General features: G+C 38.2%; 1 protein-coding gene across 1 annotated transcript in view; it reads left to right on the top strand.

Annotated features, from left to right (window-relative positions):
- The window catches only part of SLC25A32 (solute carrier family 25 member 32), an 18,803-nt gene extending 670 nt beyond the window's left edge, over window positions 1-18,133 (top strand). The window contains exons 2-7 of the mRNA XM_027657105.1: window positions 2,246-2,396; window positions 3,447-3,532; window positions 5,567-5,727; window positions 12,358-12,471; window positions 13,023-13,168; window positions 14,779-18,133. Coding sequence (XP_027512906.1) covers window positions 2,246-2,396; window positions 3,447-3,532; window positions 5,567-5,727; window positions 12,358-12,471; window positions 13,023-13,168; window positions 14,779-14,914 — 794 coding nt within the window. The 3' untranslated portion in view covers window positions 14,915-18,133. The remainder of the gene's footprint in view (window positions 1-2,245; window positions 2,397-3,446; window positions 3,533-5,566; window positions 5,728-12,357; window positions 12,472-13,022; window positions 13,169-14,778) is intronic.
- Window positions 18,134-18,155: the final 22 nt, after the last annotated feature.

The following is an 18,155-nucleotide window of genomic DNA, read 5'->3' as shown; positions in this document are numbered from 1 at the left end:
GTTAACAGTAGTGGCATTGTTTTGCAGAAAACTCTTAACTAGTTTGTTGGGTTTTTTTCACAGGGGAACGTGGCAGCTTCTCTTAATTTTTCTGTTAATGTGACAAACACGTCCCCTATTTACCATATTCTCTTTTAGAGAGGTTGAAACATTTTGCTGTATCTCTGGATTGTTATCTTAGACACATAGGTGTTTTAGAATGTCAGAAACAGAGAACTGTCACAGAGGGGTTTTACAAAATTTACAGCATTACATTTCCAAACTGACATTTTACAAAGTTGGATTTAAACAGTTCCTTACGTATCCTAGGTGGGCACATCCTGGGCTGTGTTACGAAAAGCATAATTAGCAGAGGTGCTTTTTTCTCTCTATTTTCCACTTGTAAGACTGCATTTGAAGTACTGTGTCCAGTTTGGGGCTCACCAGTACAAGGAAGGAAGACAGTGACATACTGGTGTGATTCCAGTGGAGACTACCAGACTGATAAAGGGGCTGAAGCACATGACATAGGAGAACAAGATCAGTTTGGCCTCAAACAGGAAAGGCTGAGGAGAGATATAGTTGCAGTCTATGACAATCTGATTGGAGGACTCAGAGAAGGTAAAACCAGATTCTTCTCAGAGCTGAATAGTTAATAGGGTAAGAAGGAACAGGCTCAAGCATGAATGTAGAAAATTACACTTATTTATTTTACTGTGAGAGTGGTCAGATACTGGAAAAGGTTACCCAGAGAAGCTGTAATCTCTTCAGCCTTGGAAACATTTAGGAGTCAACTGGTCATGTCCCTAAGTAACCAGATCTAATTAGATCTGTTTTGAGCATTGGGTTTGGATTAGGTGGCTTTTGGAGGTCACTTACTTTCACATGCTTTTTTGGGTTGAAAATAACAACTCCTATGTTTTATCTTCAACCAGGGAGTAAGAGCTGATATTAGAAATAAATGTTGTGAAGATTCTTGGCAGCATCGTTGACTGAGAGACTTGCATTCATGTCTCTAATTTTCCACATTGTTTAATTTGTTTATAAACCTGGTAAAAAAAATTCAGAAATGTCTTTGAGAAAGGTTTAGCAGCACTTATTCAGGGGGGAGAAAAGAGATTTTTAATTTTTTTCTAGTTTTGCGTGATTGTCTAGGTGTTGAGGCCTTGTCACAATATGCTCAAAAAGCATTTTATGAAGTCTGTCACTACATACAGACTGTAAACAAAATTCAAGGAAAATGAATAATAAATGTGTAATTGAACAGAAAACTGTTTACCTGATTTAATTTTGATGGGGACTCAAAAACTACATTGATTGTAAAACTTTGAGATTAGTGGGTTTTTCAGTGGCTCCAAAGATGTTCTTCAGGCAACTTGTTCAAGTATTTGGCCACTCTAAATTTTGGTCAGAATTCCTTATATTACAGCTTGTGTCTGTTACCTCTTGTCATCTCACCATGCACCGTACCACATATATCACCAGTAATGAGCTTACCCCCCTGCTGTTATGGTAGGAGCAATAGTAGTTACCACTGTGAGTTGTCTGGACGTCCGTGTTCTACATGAAATCTGTCAAACAGAAACTTGTGCGTTTTTTCTATTTTTGACAGTGATATTTTCTGAATATTTGGACAACCAGTTGTTAGCTTATTAGGTGGGAGAAGTGTATGCATCTGGTGTTTCCCTGCAAATGCATTCAATGAGAATAGAAGAGCACAGGAATTCTTGATGGAAGTGAACTGAGTATTCTGATAAAAACTGACTTGGGAATCATCAGGAAGACATGACTCATTGCTTTTTAGAACATTTCAAAGAGGAAGATTGAATTTAAGCATTTTTATTTGGGACTCCTTTTAGAAATGTGTTGTCAAGGACTCCACCTGTATCATGTGAAATATAATACAAAATTGGAGGGGTGCTAAAAAGGAGACACAAAAAACTTTAAGTCGAAGCTGCTGCTCACCATAAATGCACAGCAGTGCAGATTGATGGGAAATTTCTTCTTACAGATATAAAGAGTTCTTTTTTTTTTTTTAATTTTATTTTTCCCCTCATTTTTTTTAAAGTTCTTTAACTCTAGACTTAAGAAGTTGTAAACCCCAACTCTTGCTTGCCTGTGAAATAAAACTTTTAAAATGCAGTTGATCAGTTAGGTCATATTCATTTGCAGCTTGCTTTGGAGGCTGAGGACTTCTCTGGTGACTTTGACACAGCTGAACTTTGTTTGCTGAAATATTTTCCAATTTAATTTCTTTCTTTCATAGTAAGTGATGGATTGGAGCTGAGGCCAAAATACAATGGGATTCTCCACTGCATGACCACTGTCTGGAAGCATGAAGGACTACGAGGCTTATATCAGGGTGTAACTCCAAACATGGTGGGAGCAGGGGCTTCCTGGGGACTTTACTTTTTCTTGTAAGTAGAACTGTAAAATGTGTCATATCCTGCACAATGTAATGTTCAGATATACACTGCTTCTTCTTTGGGGGGGGTATAAAAATGTGCTAAGTGACTTACAAACTTGTGATTCTCTTAGTTAGTCCAGGTCTGTTACCCTTTTTTATGATTTGCTGTTTTCAAATTTAAAGAGACTTTGTTCCTTTGTCAGGTACAGTGCATCACCTTGATGCTGTAAAAATACTTGAGGAATGGTGATATTATTCATGAAGAATTCTCTAAAAGTGCCACTGCACTGTGTTTAAAACCTCATGAAAAACAAAAACTTAAACTGATGTGTTAAGACTTAGAGAACATGATGAGATTTTATACTAAAACTAAATGTTTAACTGTTTTTTAATCATTTTAGTGACAGTTCTTTCATTGTTTTTGTCAGTTGATGGGATTTGCTTATAAAGCTCATTTTTTAATATTCTACTTTATTAACTCTGTAGCTGTGACCTGATTTACTGCTGAACCTTATTAATTGAAGCATACTAGGGAATAGTTAGCTGGTGTGGCTATGCAAACATCACTTGTCATTTGTCTAGACTCTGTTATTGTTGTACTTTAGTCCTTAAGCTTTGCTATAGATTCCTGTTGACGGTTCAGCTCCTGTTGACAATTTCTCAATCCACAAGGCTACAAACTAGAACAAGACAAGAAAGCTCAGTGTATTTATGAGCTAGAAGATAGCTACTTGTCAGTGTTGCTCTCAATAAAAAGGAGGCCATCTAATTGGTTCTTTTAGAAGTTAATTCTTGAGATCTGATAGCTGTTTCAAGATGCAGTCCCATTGATACTGACAGTTTAATAATACAATTTAAATATGTATTACCATAGTTCACTTTAAAGATCTAAGTGCTCAGAGATCAACTAATCAACTAAACAAAAGTAGTTTAGGTATCTTTTTTTCAAAGGCTGTGTGCCACCATGATCTTGAGAGAAGCGTTTTGTTCTTTTGGGGTTGTTTTTTTTATGATGTAGATCTGTTTTCACCTTTACCAAATTATATTTTACATTTTCCAGTTACAATGCCATCAAAGCTTACAAGAAGGAAGGAAAGATGGAAAGTCTCAGTGCAACCGAACACCTAGTGTCAGCTGCAGAGGCTGGTGAGTTTAAATTCAGAGGAGGTTAATGTTCACTTTCCATATGTTGCTATCTGCCTTTCTGTGTCAGTGCAGCTTACAGGTGGCAAGTGTAAGCGTTCAAGCCCAAATGCAATCATTTATTGTCTGTAAATAAAATAGTGAGGTCTAACATTAAAAGATGGATTGCTGTGGTCTCTTCAGTTTTGCACAGAATTAGGAGTTGTCAAAACATCTTTTGTCCTCGTTTTCATTGTGCATAAGCATTTTCCATATTTAGTGTCATACTGGGTTCCAAAATATAGCTATATAGATCTGCTGCTATCAGCTTGTTAACTTGTTAAATGTTTAACACTTGGACCTGAAAAAGACAAGGCCTTTTGAATCACAGATTCATAGAATGGTTTGAGTTGGAAGGTAACTTGAAAATAATCTAGTTCCAACTGCCTGCCATTGGCAGGGACACCTTTCACTAGACTAGGTTGCTCAAAGCCCCATCCAGCCTGGCCTTGAACACTGTCATGGGTAGGGCATCCTAGCTTCTCTAAGCAACCTGTTCCAGTGCCTCACATCACTCACAGTGACTAATTTCTACCTAATATCTAATCTAAACTCTCAGTTTGAAGCCATCCACCCCTGCCTTAACATTACCTGCCCTTAACATTACCAGTCCCTCTCCAGTTTTCGTGTAGGCTCCCTTCATGTACTGGAAGGCCACAATTAGGTCACACTGAAGCCTTCTTTTCACAAGTCTGAACAATCCCAATTCTCTCAGCCTTTCCTCATAGGAGAGGTACTCCACCCCTCTCATCATCTTGGTGGCCCTCCTCTGGACTTGCTCCGACAGGTCAATGTCCCTTCTGTGCTGAGGACCCCAGAGCTGGACACAGCACTCCAGGTGGGGTCTCACCAGAGCAGAGTAGAGGGGCAGAATCCCCTCCCTCAACCTGCTGCCCACACTGCTTTTGGTGCAGCCCAGGATATGTTTGGCTTTCTGAGCTGCAAGTGCACATTGTTGGCTCATGTCCAGCCCCTCATCCACCAACACCCCGAAGTCCTTCTAGTCAGGGCTGCTCTTGATCTGTTCGTGCCCCAGCCTGTATTGGTAGTGGGGGTTGCTCTGACCCAGGTGCAGCACCTTGCACTTGGTCTTGTTAAACCTCATGAGATTCCCATGGGCCCACTTCTCAAGTTTCTCCAGGTCCCTCTGAATTACATCCCATCCTTCAGATGTGTCGTCTGCACCACTCAGCTTGGTCTCATTGGCAAATTTGCTGAGGGGGCACTTTATGCCTTTGTCGATGTCATTAATTAAAGTATTAAATAACACTGGTCCCAATTAAGTTAGTAAAATAGGTGAATTGGTCTTTTAAAATCTTTTTCTGTGGTCCAAGTCTTCTTGGAAACTGAAGATCTGAAATAAAATTGCTTCTATCAGCAAGACTTTTAATATGTTTTTTCTAACATATGTTTTTGCACATGCTTCTGTGTTGTATTTAATCTAGTCAATTGAGAAGGCTCTGTTAGGATGTTGAAGCATTCATTTAATGTTGAAATGTAAGGCATATTGTTTAATGTGAAAAATAGTAATGGGTTCTTTTACAACCAATAATGCTATAACAGGTTGCTTTTGTATTAACCTGTCAGTATGATTAAGCAAATTTCTCATGACTGAGATGTCCATTAAATTTTGAGCAATGTATACCTGAAGAGTAATTTTGATAATCAGGATTACATTAAGGAATTGCTTACATTTCCTATCTACTATGATTATGCTACTAACTGTGGAAAGGTGAGGCAAAAAAGGGGGTGTACTAGGAATATGCACCGCGTGCTCTGCAGAAGTACCCCCAGCAGGAGTAGGTTGGACTTTATTATGAGCTTTGAAGACAGAGAGGGGGAACAATGGAGAGTATAAACTTTGTTTTAAGTAATATGAGTGCTCTTGTAGGATAAGTAGTTTTGTCATCTTAGAAGCCTGTGTTACATTGGACTGAACAAACTGGGACAAGCTTTGGAGTTGGCGTAACAATCAGTCTGACTTACATCTGTTCTCAGGAGCCATGACCCTCTGTATTACAAACCCAATATGGGTAACGAAGACACGACTGGTGCTGCAATACAATGCTGGCGTTGATCCATCAAAGCGGCAATACAGAGGAATGGTTGATGCTCTTATAAAGATATACAAGACAGAGGGCATTCGTGGCTTGTATAAGGTAACAAAATTTAAGAAGAATTCCAAAATTGACTGGCACCACTCAGTAGCATGGTGAGACAAAAAAAAAAAAAAGGACGGGGGAGAAGTAATTTTTTGTCATAGCTCACTTACTTTTATTCTGTGAGTTATCCCCGCTGAAAAACTGCAGCAAAAAAGCTTAATCAGAAGAAAAGCTATTACACTGTTGAGATAGAGGACAGAGGAAATCCTGAATAATACAGTGTAAGCTTTATGACTAAGCCATCTTCTATTGGGTGATAGAGAGTAAACTGCTTTGAATTTTTTTTGAGTTTTCCTATAATTAGAATGTGGATAAGCAGGGCAGCAATAGTGTAATCTATCTTGCTGCTAGTACTTTCTTCCATTTCATCCCTTATCTCTGTCTTTCTGACATCTTGTGGAAGATAACATATGACTAAAGTACTTGATAATTTTTTCTTCCACAATGGATGGTTTCACAACTGTTTATTTGCCCTCTAGTTATTGACGTCTGTAATCTGTCATCTCTAGATGCATAAAATTTGCAGACTTCTAAATATGGTCTGCATATGTCTGGGGTTTTTGTTCCCTTTAATGTAGGGAAGCAGATGGCAACTGGATTTGGACTTTTTGCCTCCTCCTTCCTTCAGGTCATGACATCAAGATTCATTCATCAGTGCCTGGAAGTTGTGAAGAAACCTATTTTAGTTCAGTCTGGCTCTTCTCCTGCAAGTAATGCTATAGAATCATAGAATCATAGAATGGCTTGGGTTGGAAGGGACCTTAAAGATGGTCTAGTTTCAACCCCCCTGTGATGGGCAGGGACACCTTTCACTAGATCAGGTTTCTCAGAGCCCCATCCAGCCTGGCCTTTAACACTCCTAGGGATGCGGAACAAGACTACTATCTCTTGGGAATTGTCCTGATTAAACAACACTAGGTTCTTTTATTTTCAGTGAAAAAAATATAATCTTTCCTCTGCTGAAAGACTAGTATACTTCATGGCAGCAAATGCCAAATTCTGACACCAGGAACAAGGCACCCTACTTATTCCTAAATTGAAATTGTCAGGATTTCTGATTTGCCTGCCTGGATGTCTGCTCTGTTCCATGTAGATAAGTTCTAATTTCTTGAATCTGTTAGGGTTTAAGATGTCCTTCCACCCTTCTTTTCAGATTATTCGTGCTTGTAACATGTGTTGCCTTTGGCATTAGACACTTCTTTGTAGTGTTAATCTGCAAATGAGGAACTAACCCAGCTACTTCCTTTGAAAGAGCAAATTACTTGCTTAAATCTGTGAAGAAGGTGACCTAGATAGGTCCTGAGTGACCTACATAAGTATGCACACTGAGCAACTTTCATTTGATGTCAGGACTCTCTGAACCTTGTCTATACTGGGGGAAAAGGCACTTCTTCAGGTGGCTCTTTGGCTTGTGCATACTTTAGCCTTCCTCCATTTTCAGTGTTCGGGGACGTTTTTATTTTTCTCTTTCTTGCTCTATTTGAAATTGGACAGCTGAAGTTTCTGTAGTACACACACATCTTCTTTTTTCTCATAATCCTAATTTCAGCAAATTATAGCAAATAAGGGGATCTTAGATAGTACCAATGAATGTTGGAAATAAAATCTGGAAGGAGTTTCTTTCTGATGGAGATTAGTCTTCTAAACAATGGTATTTCTGTACGAGCAATTCCATTTCTTGCTCTCTGTTGTACAGGTGCTGTTACAGGTCTGAGCAAATCCTTTCCATTGTTTGAGGCACAAGGCTAGTAATGTCAGGATACATCAATCTTTTTAGCAGGGATCAAAGCTGTCTTTAATAGCTCTTCTGGGTATTGGTCATTTATTGAACTATAGTCTTCTGAATCTGCATTCCTCAGTAAATTATTTTTCTTGCACTTGGCCTGGTTTTGAAAAGGCAGAAGTCTTTCCTTCACTGATTATCCCAGTAGTCATCCAGTCTGTGATCTTCCACACCCTTTATCCATTAGGCTTTGTCCTATGGTCTCCATCCCCCAGGTGACTGGGGACAGAGCTGCTGTGCTGCACATCAGGCTGAATTGAAAATCAGTTTGGGGTTATGTAATTTGAACACACCTGTGGATTTGTTGGACATCTGAGCTCTAAAAATTACTTTGGCATGAAGTTGAATGTCATGCAACCATCTTCACGTTATGAGTGCTGTCTTGTTCTTTTCAAGCATAAGGCAGGAGAGACCAAACATTGTAAAATAATTGTAAGATGGAAGGAATCGGCACTTTTAGGAAAACATAAAGTATCTCTTAGCTCTTGGGAAACTGCTAGATGTATAGTCTAGAGCTACTGACTGCTAAAGCATCAATCAAGAATGCAACTAACATTCTTCCTGGCCTCGGTACTTCTGCATGTGTATTTTAAGTGTCATTCTCTTTTAGCGATGATGTAGAAGCAGCAACTGGAAATAGAGCAATGCTTAATAGACAACAGTAAAATATAAAGAAAGTGCAGAAAATTTAAGGATATTAAAGTAAAATCCAGAATCATCAAGACTGAGAATGTTAATGCAGTATGTATTAACAGAACAAAAAAATCTTATCAGTAATGTGTGCTTGTTACCAAGTGCAATATATTTGGACACTTCTGTGTTGTCATTTCACCTTTGGTAGGCAAGATTCTGTGCTCTGAGATTAAGTACTTTTTCCAGTCCTTTAACGTCTAAGGCACTTAATTCTCTTTATTTTGCTATGCTTTGCTTACACTATTTTTCTTCTTCTTGCAAATATGAGGCTTGTAAGCTAAGTGACTTTTTACATCTTTTAACTGTACTCAGCAAAATTCATTGAGATTTGGCCATCTTGACTTCAAATTTAGGCACAGGTTCTACAAAGAGACATACGCATAAGTAACTTTCATATAAAAGATGGTATCATTTTTCACCGTGAAGGAATCAAGATCCAAGATAATGACATACTTCAGTGTCTTTCTACACAAGTTGCTAGAGCAGGGCACTCTGATACTGCAGGTCTTTTGCACACTGAGAACCCAAATGCAGACAACACTAAGCGGATTACAAAAGGAAGTTGCTGCATTCTGAATCACAGAATAGGCCGGGTTGGAAGGGACCCGCAAGCATCATGAAGTCCAACTCCTGGCCCTGCACAGGACCATCCCCAAGAGTCACACCATGTGCCTGGGAGTATCATCCAGACACTCCTTGAACTCTTTCAGGCTTAGTGCTGTGACAGCTTCCCTCGAGAGCCTGTTCCAGTGCCCAGCCACCCTCTGGGGGAAGAACCTTTTTTTAATATCCAACCTAAACCTCCCCTGACACAACTTCAGGCCATTCCTCAGGTCCTGTCACTGTCACCACAAAGCAGAGATCAGTGCCTGCCCCTCCTCCTCCCCTCCCAAGGAAGTTGTAACTGCAATGAGGTCTCCCCTCAGTCTCCTCTTCCCCAGGCTGAACAGACCAAGTGACCTCAGCCCCTCCTCATATGGCTTTACAGCAGAGGCTGCTTTGGCTTGAGTGCTCTCAAACATTTCAGGCAGTGATGTGACTATCACATCACCAAATGAACCTTGTTCCCTACTTTACTAAGTAACATAGGCTTTCCGCTTTATACATTTACCTATGTTTCTTTTCATTGGGATAGATGACCTTTGAAATACTAACCAATGGGACAGTTTCCTTCTGTCCTGGATCTTCAGCACTTACAACTCTTTAAGGCAACTTTAAAATACTCTTTTTATTCCCACTATCTGCTGTTCAGGACTATATGCTTTACCATTTTAATTTCTAATTATATATTTAATTCTGTCTGTTGTTCTAATCCCCCAAAAGAGAATTCAAACAGGATTTCTTTGAGAAACCATTGATCTTGTCAAGCCCGCATGGCAAAAATCTTTTAAGGATATAGCTTTGAACATTAAAGTAAAAAATACAAAGTGAAATTATTTTAAAATTGATCTTCACGTAGATGAAAAGTAAATACCCAATTCTATCACATTTTGTGGCAAGAAAGAATTTTGTATTAAATTATTCTGAGAATAAGAAAATAGAACAGGAATATGTTTCAAAAACTTCCTCAGCCAAGATATTTCAGTACCATGAAGAAACAGTTTTGCTTTCAAACATTTTTCCATAAGAACACATTGTTATGTATGATCAATAGAAGCCTGGGTCAGCTCTTATTACTGAGACACATTGGCTGACAGTTATCTCACTCCCTTCTTGCATTTTTTAATATTGGCCCAACATTAAACGTTCCTCAGTCTTTGGAAGCTTTCCTCGTCAGCACAAGACTTAGAGCGTGCCGGGACTCATTTATCATCAATAGATGCTTTAGGACTCTTGGGAGCAAGTTATCCAAATCTGCTGGCTTAAATTTTGGAGTTTAGCACTCTTAAACATTGTTTAACATTCTTCCTTTGTTGGTGGGGAAAGTATTATCTCATTCTCCTATGATATAAAAACATCATTCTAATTTTTTCCAAGTAGAGAGGAATTACTTCCACTGTCTTTTAACAGTTTTATTGTCTCATCACAGATAAATATTTACAAAGATTTTCCCTGCTGTCACTATCCATAAATTTCATACTGTTCCTTGTTCTCCTGACCTAGATAATTTTTTCTTTGATGCTTTTTATAATTTTGTTTTTTCTCTTCTCCTTCTGTTTTTATAATACTGGTTTATTTTCATTTCTGATCAGGTTTTGTGAAAACCACAGTTGTCCATTTCCCTCTGTTGCGGCCCTTTGGCTTCAAGCTTCACAAAATCCTATGGTTATGCTCACAGTTGACAAAATACAGATACAGGGTTTAATTCCACTTGTTACCATGTTTGGGGAAGTGGTTTTTCAGGGACTTTCACAAGCCCTTAATGCGTTTTATCAGTTCACGGTCACTGATGATGAGTTCATGACCATTATTTTCTGCTCTGAGAAGAAATTTATCCTCAATTGTCAAAGAAATTCTAAAAAATCACTTCCTGAATGGCTGTAATATCAAAAACTTAAGAAATCTATAGCGTGCAGAGAGCTGATCTCTGAAGTGATGGAAGCTCTGTGCAATTTTTATGCCTGCTGTAGTTTTAGTTGTTTTGGATTTTTTCTGCAATTTAGAAGTTTATCATTTTGTCTTTTTAACACTATTTCAGCGGACTCCTACCAGGTTCCCTTCTCTTTTTCTTCTTCTTCAGGCTTTTAATAATATATTGTCTTTATTCAACATTCTGGACTTCCCATTTAGTCTAACACACAGTTTTGAGTCCGGACGCATTTTTTTAAATTCCTTTTTCTTGCCTGAATGAATCATAGGAAATCAGATTAAACTGTTCAATATCAGTATATTTTTTTTTTGAAATTTTGTTTCTTTGAGTCATTAACTCCATTATAATTGTCCCTTTGTAACAGTTTTCAGGAAGTTTTTGGCTCCCTTAAGTCATTTCTGGCAAAGATGATTAATCCCCTGTTTATTTGTATTTTTTCAGTGTAAGTGACCAACACTTCAAAAAGAGAATTAGTGCTTTTCAGAACTCGTGCAGCTGGCAGCTTATTTTAATTGAGGTAGTCCTGTTCCTGAGGGAACTCCTGTCTTTTCTTTCTTGTGGAGACACTTCAGAAAATACCTGTTTTCCCCCTTCATGTCAACTTTTTTTGAAACAAAAGGTTGATGTATATTTCCGTATTACACTCTTACTATCCAATACTGCCTCGTAGAAATGGGGAACATTTCCCAGACTGCTTTGTTACATCTTTGGGCACTTCTGCTGGGCTTCCTTGAAATGTGTTCATAGCAGGGTGAGGAATGCACTCAAACTGATCTGAATCTTAGGTTTAATTCTTTAATGTAAATCACCCATAAGTCCTTGTATAAGTTAGCTCTTCCTCTGTACCCTTCAGCTTTCCTCTGTGTGTGCTTATGTGTCTGTGTGTGTAAGAAAGACAGTGCTGGAGTGGCTCACTCTCTTTCTTCTCTCACAGGGACGTGGGTGAGTGGTGGACATGGCAGTGTTAGGATTGTGCTTGGACTTGATAATCTTAAAGGTTTTTTCCAAACTAAACGATTCTATGATTCTATATAGACCCACACATTTTTAATATAGAAATGTATATATATCATAGATAGATATTTATATAGAGACACATACATGCAAACACATACGTATCTATTTCCAGGGCTTGATCACAGTAATTCTTTTGTACCTCTACTCCTGGTGGCCCTTCTCACTGAAATGCCAGCATCTCTCATTGCCTTACCAGTCTCAGCTGGGAATTAAACCCCTTAGTGCCAGTTTCTGGAAAAGGGGCAGGCACTGAGCAGCACGTTTGCAAGACTGCAGCTTGATTTGTGTTCTGGCAATCCTTATCCATGTTACCTGCTCGTCCTCTGTGAGGTGGAGGCCCTGGACCACTTGTTTTATCTTGGTGACTCAGTAGGTGTCTTTAGCCTGTATGTCATTTGGAGAAAAGTAACATTTTATGTGTTTGTGTGATGCCTGCCATTAGGAATACCAACCCAGAGTCAGCTCTGATCATACTGCACAGCAGCAGTTATGCAGGCACGGTCTGTAAATCAAGGGAGGACATGTGATGCATGTTAAGCTGTGCTCTGTCAAGTTGTACAGTTTTTGTGCCTTACCCTTTAACCTTGTTTTATTCCTATTTTAGGGATTTGTGCCTGGTCTATTTGGAACTTCACATGGAGCACTTCAGTTCATGGCATATGAGGATTTGAAAGAGAGATACAACAAGTATAGAAACAGAGTATCAGATACAAAATTGGTATGATGCTTGAGAATAAAAATGTGTTGCACCATGTGCATAAATAGAAATTTATTCCATTTGTCTAGGTTATAGGGCAGCCAAATGTGCAAAGTATTGATACGTAACTGGAATGTAGAGTATATAGAAGGAAATAATACTTTTTACTTTTCAGGAACAAGCAACTGGTTAGCACTACTTTTGGAAATCAACTTCTTATTTTGGCAAATGTTTTCAGAATTTTAGAGGGAGGAATGTTTTTTGTCTTATTTTGTGGAACCACAGATGGTGGTATTAAACCCTGGAAACTGGTCAGGTGCAAGTTGGGCAAAGGTAGTTACTTTTGGAAGAAGTGTTTCCTTTGATAGGAATGAGAGGGCACAATACATTTTACAATCAATTACTTGTAGCACTGCATGTAGTAAACATTGCCATTTTTTTAATATGTGTATTATAAGGGGAAAAATCTAGCATACTGTTTAGTTCAACTTTTAAAAATCAAATAAGATTTGGGGAATTGAGCTAGTTTAAACCATGCTTAAGGCAAACTCAGTAATTTTTTTTGCTTCTAGAACACTGTGGAATACATAATGATGGCAGCTGTATCCAAAATATTTGCTGTGTCAGCAACATACCCCTATCAAGTTGTGCGAGCTCGTCTTCAAGATCAGCATAACACATATTCTGGTGTGTTTGATGTGATCCGCAGGACATGGAGGTAGGCATGCAGAATTAAAAGCTTATATCATGGAAAGTGAGTCTTACAGAATCAGAACGTTCTTTACTGGCTTCTGTGGTGACTTGTGAAACTGGGGCAGTTCAGAGCACACAAAATGTTATCTGTACAAAGTTATCTTGTGCAATATGTCACTAATAGCTATAAGCTGAGGACAAAGGAGGAGATAGGAGGGGGTCTATGCCAGCCTGCACGTTTCTGTTTACCCTGTCTCCCTTCTCTCTTCCCCAGCAAATTTCACTTACAGGTTAAAAAATAACATTGACTTGGCTGATTTGGGGCTCTTAAACAATGAAGTCTCACTTGAACTGCTTTAGCTTATCACATAGGACAGGAGCGTTGTGCGGATGGGAGTTGTGGCTAATCCAAATTCCTGGCAAGGTGAAGTGAGCTAGCCAGAGCTGTTTATACTGATGTCCCTGGGTTACCCTGGGGGCTGACTGCATTTGTAGTTTGTCCTAGCTTCCTGTAGGACCTTTAGAGAACTGTGACCTCACACGTATTCATATCTTCTCACAAACCTTCCGTCAGCTCCACAGTGCCTGTGAGAGTCTTCACACAGATTTCTAGAGTTACTAAGGTTGGCCACCTCTGCAGTGTGCAACCAATATCCATCTTGCTTTGGACAATGCTTTTGGGTTGCAGCATATTGCAGGATAGATGTGAATGAAGTCCTGGGGTATGAAGAGGTGCCAGCTGAACGAGTGACTGAGGCTGTGTTGTTCAGGAGCACCACTGACTCGGAATACGACCATTTCAACTGAAGGCAGCTCAGAGCAAAAATAGCTCTGATGTCTCAGCACTGTGCCCTGCAGTGCTGCAGTCTGTAGAAAGGCTTATTAGTTCTGATGAAGTGTAATACAGCCATTCTGGGGCCATTACTGTACTCATGATGAAACAAATGCAACTTACAGCCCTAGGAAGGGTAGTGTAAACCACACCCAAGCACTTTCGAGGATCTGTCTAAAATGTGCTCATCATTCCATGTGTCCTAGGCCTCTGTGAAGCCTGAAAATATTATTAAATGTGTTTGAAATTTCCTTACAACCCTAACATGAACACTGATTCAAACTGGGACAAGTTAGATTTTCGTTTATTTGCCAGTAGAATCAAAATTCTGAAGGAGGTGCTTAAATTTTCAAAAAATAAATGCTGTCTTTCCTTAGTTGTGTTGACTCTGAGCTCACTTGTTCTTACATGACCTAAAACCACCAAGCCTTTCAGCCCTGCTGGTTTCAGTGAGATTAAATAGGTGAGTTTTGGAACAGACTGCAGAAATTTTAACTTATTTTAACCTGTTCTTGTGGCATGAAGAAAGTTAGTAATATGCCTTCTACTTAGATAATACAAAAGAACCCCCACAAAACACCACCCAAGTCCTAGGCTAGATAGCTGATCTCTAGAATATGTTCAGAAAAAAAAAAGATGGGTTAATATTTTATAAACTTTTAACACTGTCTGAAATTGTTATTTCTAACCTGAAGTACCTCTCTCAGTGGGAGTTCAAGAAGAAAAATGCCAGGCTTTGTTTTATGTCTGGTTTCTCTTAAAAGACATTAATTAAAACCAAATGTTTTTCTTTGTCTTTAAAGGAAAGAAGGAATTCATGGATTTTACAAAGGAATTATCCCCAATGTGATCAGAGTGACTCCTGCCTGCTGTATTACCTTTGTAGTTTATGAAAATGTGTCTGGCTTTTTACTTGGTTTTAGAAGAGAAAATAATTAAAAGTACAAACTCGTGTTCATAAGGAATCTATCCTTTATTTTTTATATTTATGATCTGGGAAAAACTTAGTTCAGCAGTCTTTTTTGGCACTGAATTAATCTAGTATTTTGAGGAAAGAATATAGAGACGGTAAAACCCTGCCAGCATCTCTCCTGTTGAACGTTCCTGTGTTGCTGCTTTCCTCTCTGTATCAGCTGTGTCTGCTTGAAACAGATGTCTGCAACTGTGAAAAAATAGCACTGACTGAGTGAAGGCAGCTGTGCAGCAGCTCAGTTCATCCTGGCCTGCCTGGAATAACCGACTAAGCTGTTTCAACAAGTCTCAAGATAACAGTTGGTCAGATTCTATTCCTGCATAAGTGGAAAACTTCATGTAAAAGCAACTCTGGTGCCTGTCAAAACTTTTTAAAATCTGAGTCTCATGAAGGAACGAGCAATGTCTTCTGAATCCACCTCTGTGTTGTTTGTCAGATTTTAGGATATGGAATGCTCCAGATTCTGTTGCTCATCCAACACAAAAATTATGCCTCAGTGGGGTGCAGTTTGGAAGGCAATATTGTTTTTTAAGACAGCTGTCCATTCTTGGGTTTGAATAATTGCCAATCTGATGCAACCCAGTTCTTGTCTCGTATCAGGACAGACTTGCGTTGTGGGTTTTGACTTGGTTTTAGCACCAGACCAAAATGTATGTTGTGTGTATTACTCACCACTTACTCAATTCATTTTCTTTCTCTTCCCTTCTCTCTACATCTTTCTCTGTCTCTCTATACCAGAGTCTGTCTCCATTACTGATACAGCTGACCAAATATTACTGAGCAAATGTATATTTGAATGTGGGCTTACATTTTAAAAATGAGGATTTTTTTCTAGTAATCCATAGTGATGCAGTGTTCAAACCACTGTAAATAACAAATATGACCATGCTTATTTTCAGTAATATTATCTGGAAAAAAGTCTGTAACTAATCTAAAAAAACATGGTGCACAGGACTTTCTTTTAAAAAAGCAGAATGATCCTTTAATGCCTTCTGATTTAGCTTAAGGAAAGGACTGTTAAGAATATATTGATTGCTAATTTAGTCATAAGTTAAATTACAGTACATCTCATTAAATTTGTATAATAATGATGGTTGGTTGCTTGCCAGTAATTGCTGTCAAGGATATGTACTTTTTGGAAGTCTGGGTTTGCTGGTTTGGGGTTTTTGTAGTTCTTTAAGAAAATACATTACTGACCCTATTATCTGCCTTCTGCTGTTAGTAAGAAGATATTAAGAAGTATCTAGAAAGTATCACTTAACTATGAAATAAGTTAGCAAAAATTATTCAACAGGTAGGGGGAAATTAATCAGTTACATAACAAGCAGAATAATCCAGCATAGTCACTTAAAGAAGTGTCCTGTTTACTTCCTTAACTTAAAGCAGAAAGAAGGGTTTTTAATAAAAATTTAACAGATTAGGGAATTGGTTTCATTTTTTAAGTTAAAATCTGGAAAACTACAGAAACTACTGAGTATTTTAAACCTAAATTCAGCAATCCACTTGCTTGTTTCTGTTGATACTATTGCCACATACCACATTTTTCGTTCAAGTAACTTTATTAGTAATTTCCACTTTCTCTTCCACATTCCTGTCCTCTCTACTGATACAGTTGATAATCTCATCTGAAATAATAATAATCTCATCTGGGGTCATTATGGCTGGATTTGGTTTTTATTACAGAAGGTTCCATGTGTATTTAGCTAAACATAAATTTACTGGAAGTTTACCATGCAAATTACTATGTAGATCCATAACAGCTACTAACTTCTGCCTTTGGAGGGTGTTTACTTGGGTTTGTGTGTTTTCTAGTACACAGAATGAATTTAATGAAATGCTGAATTAACTCTGCCAGCCAGGGTCCAAAAAATATTGTGAAGACATGAAAAAAAATCATAAAGAAAAGAATAAAACCTATGCATGTACTACTCTGGGTCAGTGTGCTCTAGGCCCAAAACAGCTTACTCATGCCTGCAAACACAGGCTGCAAGCATGTGCACAATCAGTTACTGTATGTTAACTGACTTTCTGTAAATTCACTCCATAGCTCAGCTCATAGTAACTTGTTTGTGTTCAGGTACCTTAAAACCCATCGTCCAATCCAATGAAAACAGTACAGTCCTTCAGAGGCAGAATACCAGCTCTGTAACTTGCTGGCTTGCAGCAAATCCCACACATAAACTTGCAGTTGGGAAAGCCCAGTGCTCCCCTTGCTGCAGGTGTGCTCCTCTGGCATCCCCAACAAAAGATCCAGGCAAGAGCTACCAATCCGAGAGATGCCTGGAGAATATCTTATAGCTTTTTCAGAAAAGAGGCTTGAATTTAATCCTAAATAGCTGAAATAAAATAATTATTTCAGATTTAATGGTTTTTTCCTTTTAATTTTTGGGAAGATTGTAGATTTCTGCATGTTGTACATGCTTTTCTTGGGGTTTTTTATTTCATTAATGTAAAATTGATTTTGTAATACAAACGACTATTGTTTGTGTTTAGAATGTGTACAATTTTTAAAAATATTTGAGTATATCACTTGCAGAATTTGGAAGAAAATACTTAAAACACTGCAGCTAATGCTCTGCCAGCATGATAGGTGTTGTCACTCACTTGTGAACAGCTGTGACATTGTTTCACTTTACCACTACACTTTGAAAGCCAAGGCATTTCAACCTGCCTTTTTTCTGTATCTTCCATACTATTTAATATATCTAGCTTTTAATTAATACCAAAGTGATTTTATGTATCTGAAAGGCTAAATCCAGGAAAATTATCTTCTTGGAGCAATGAAATCAAGTTTTATAACTGTAAAATTATTTAATGTCTGCATCCTAATAATGGAGACCAGTCATAGATGTTTATACTGAAATCTGGTCTATCAAGAAGCAAAAGAGGAAAGGAGAGCTTAGATGGTCTATTTTTACTTCGTTATTCAGAACAAGTTATTTAATGCTTACCACATCATCTAGGTCACAGTTACGTCACCAGGAGTTTGTTGAGACAAGACTGTAACAGCAGATCATGTTACTCTACAGCCAGGTTTACAGAAATAGTTGTTATGTGTGTTTTCTGAAGGCTAAAGCTAAGACTTGAATTTACTTTCTTAGAACTTTAAAGTGTTCTAAAAAAATTGTGTCCCATAACACCATGTAAAATACCTCAAGCAGATTAATGTTCAATAAAATAGCCTGGATTATTTTTTTTTTTTGTAAA

This window comes from Corapipo altera, unplaced genomic scaffold (genome assembly GCF_003945725.1).
Source record: "Corapipo altera isolate COAL_440 unplaced genomic scaffold, ASM394572v1 52b, whole genome shotgun sequence".
NCBI classification, from domain to species: Eukaryota; Metazoa; Chordata; class Aves; order Passeriformes; family Pipridae; genus Corapipo; species Corapipo altera.
This window is presented reverse-complemented; position numbering and strand designations above follow the sequence as displayed.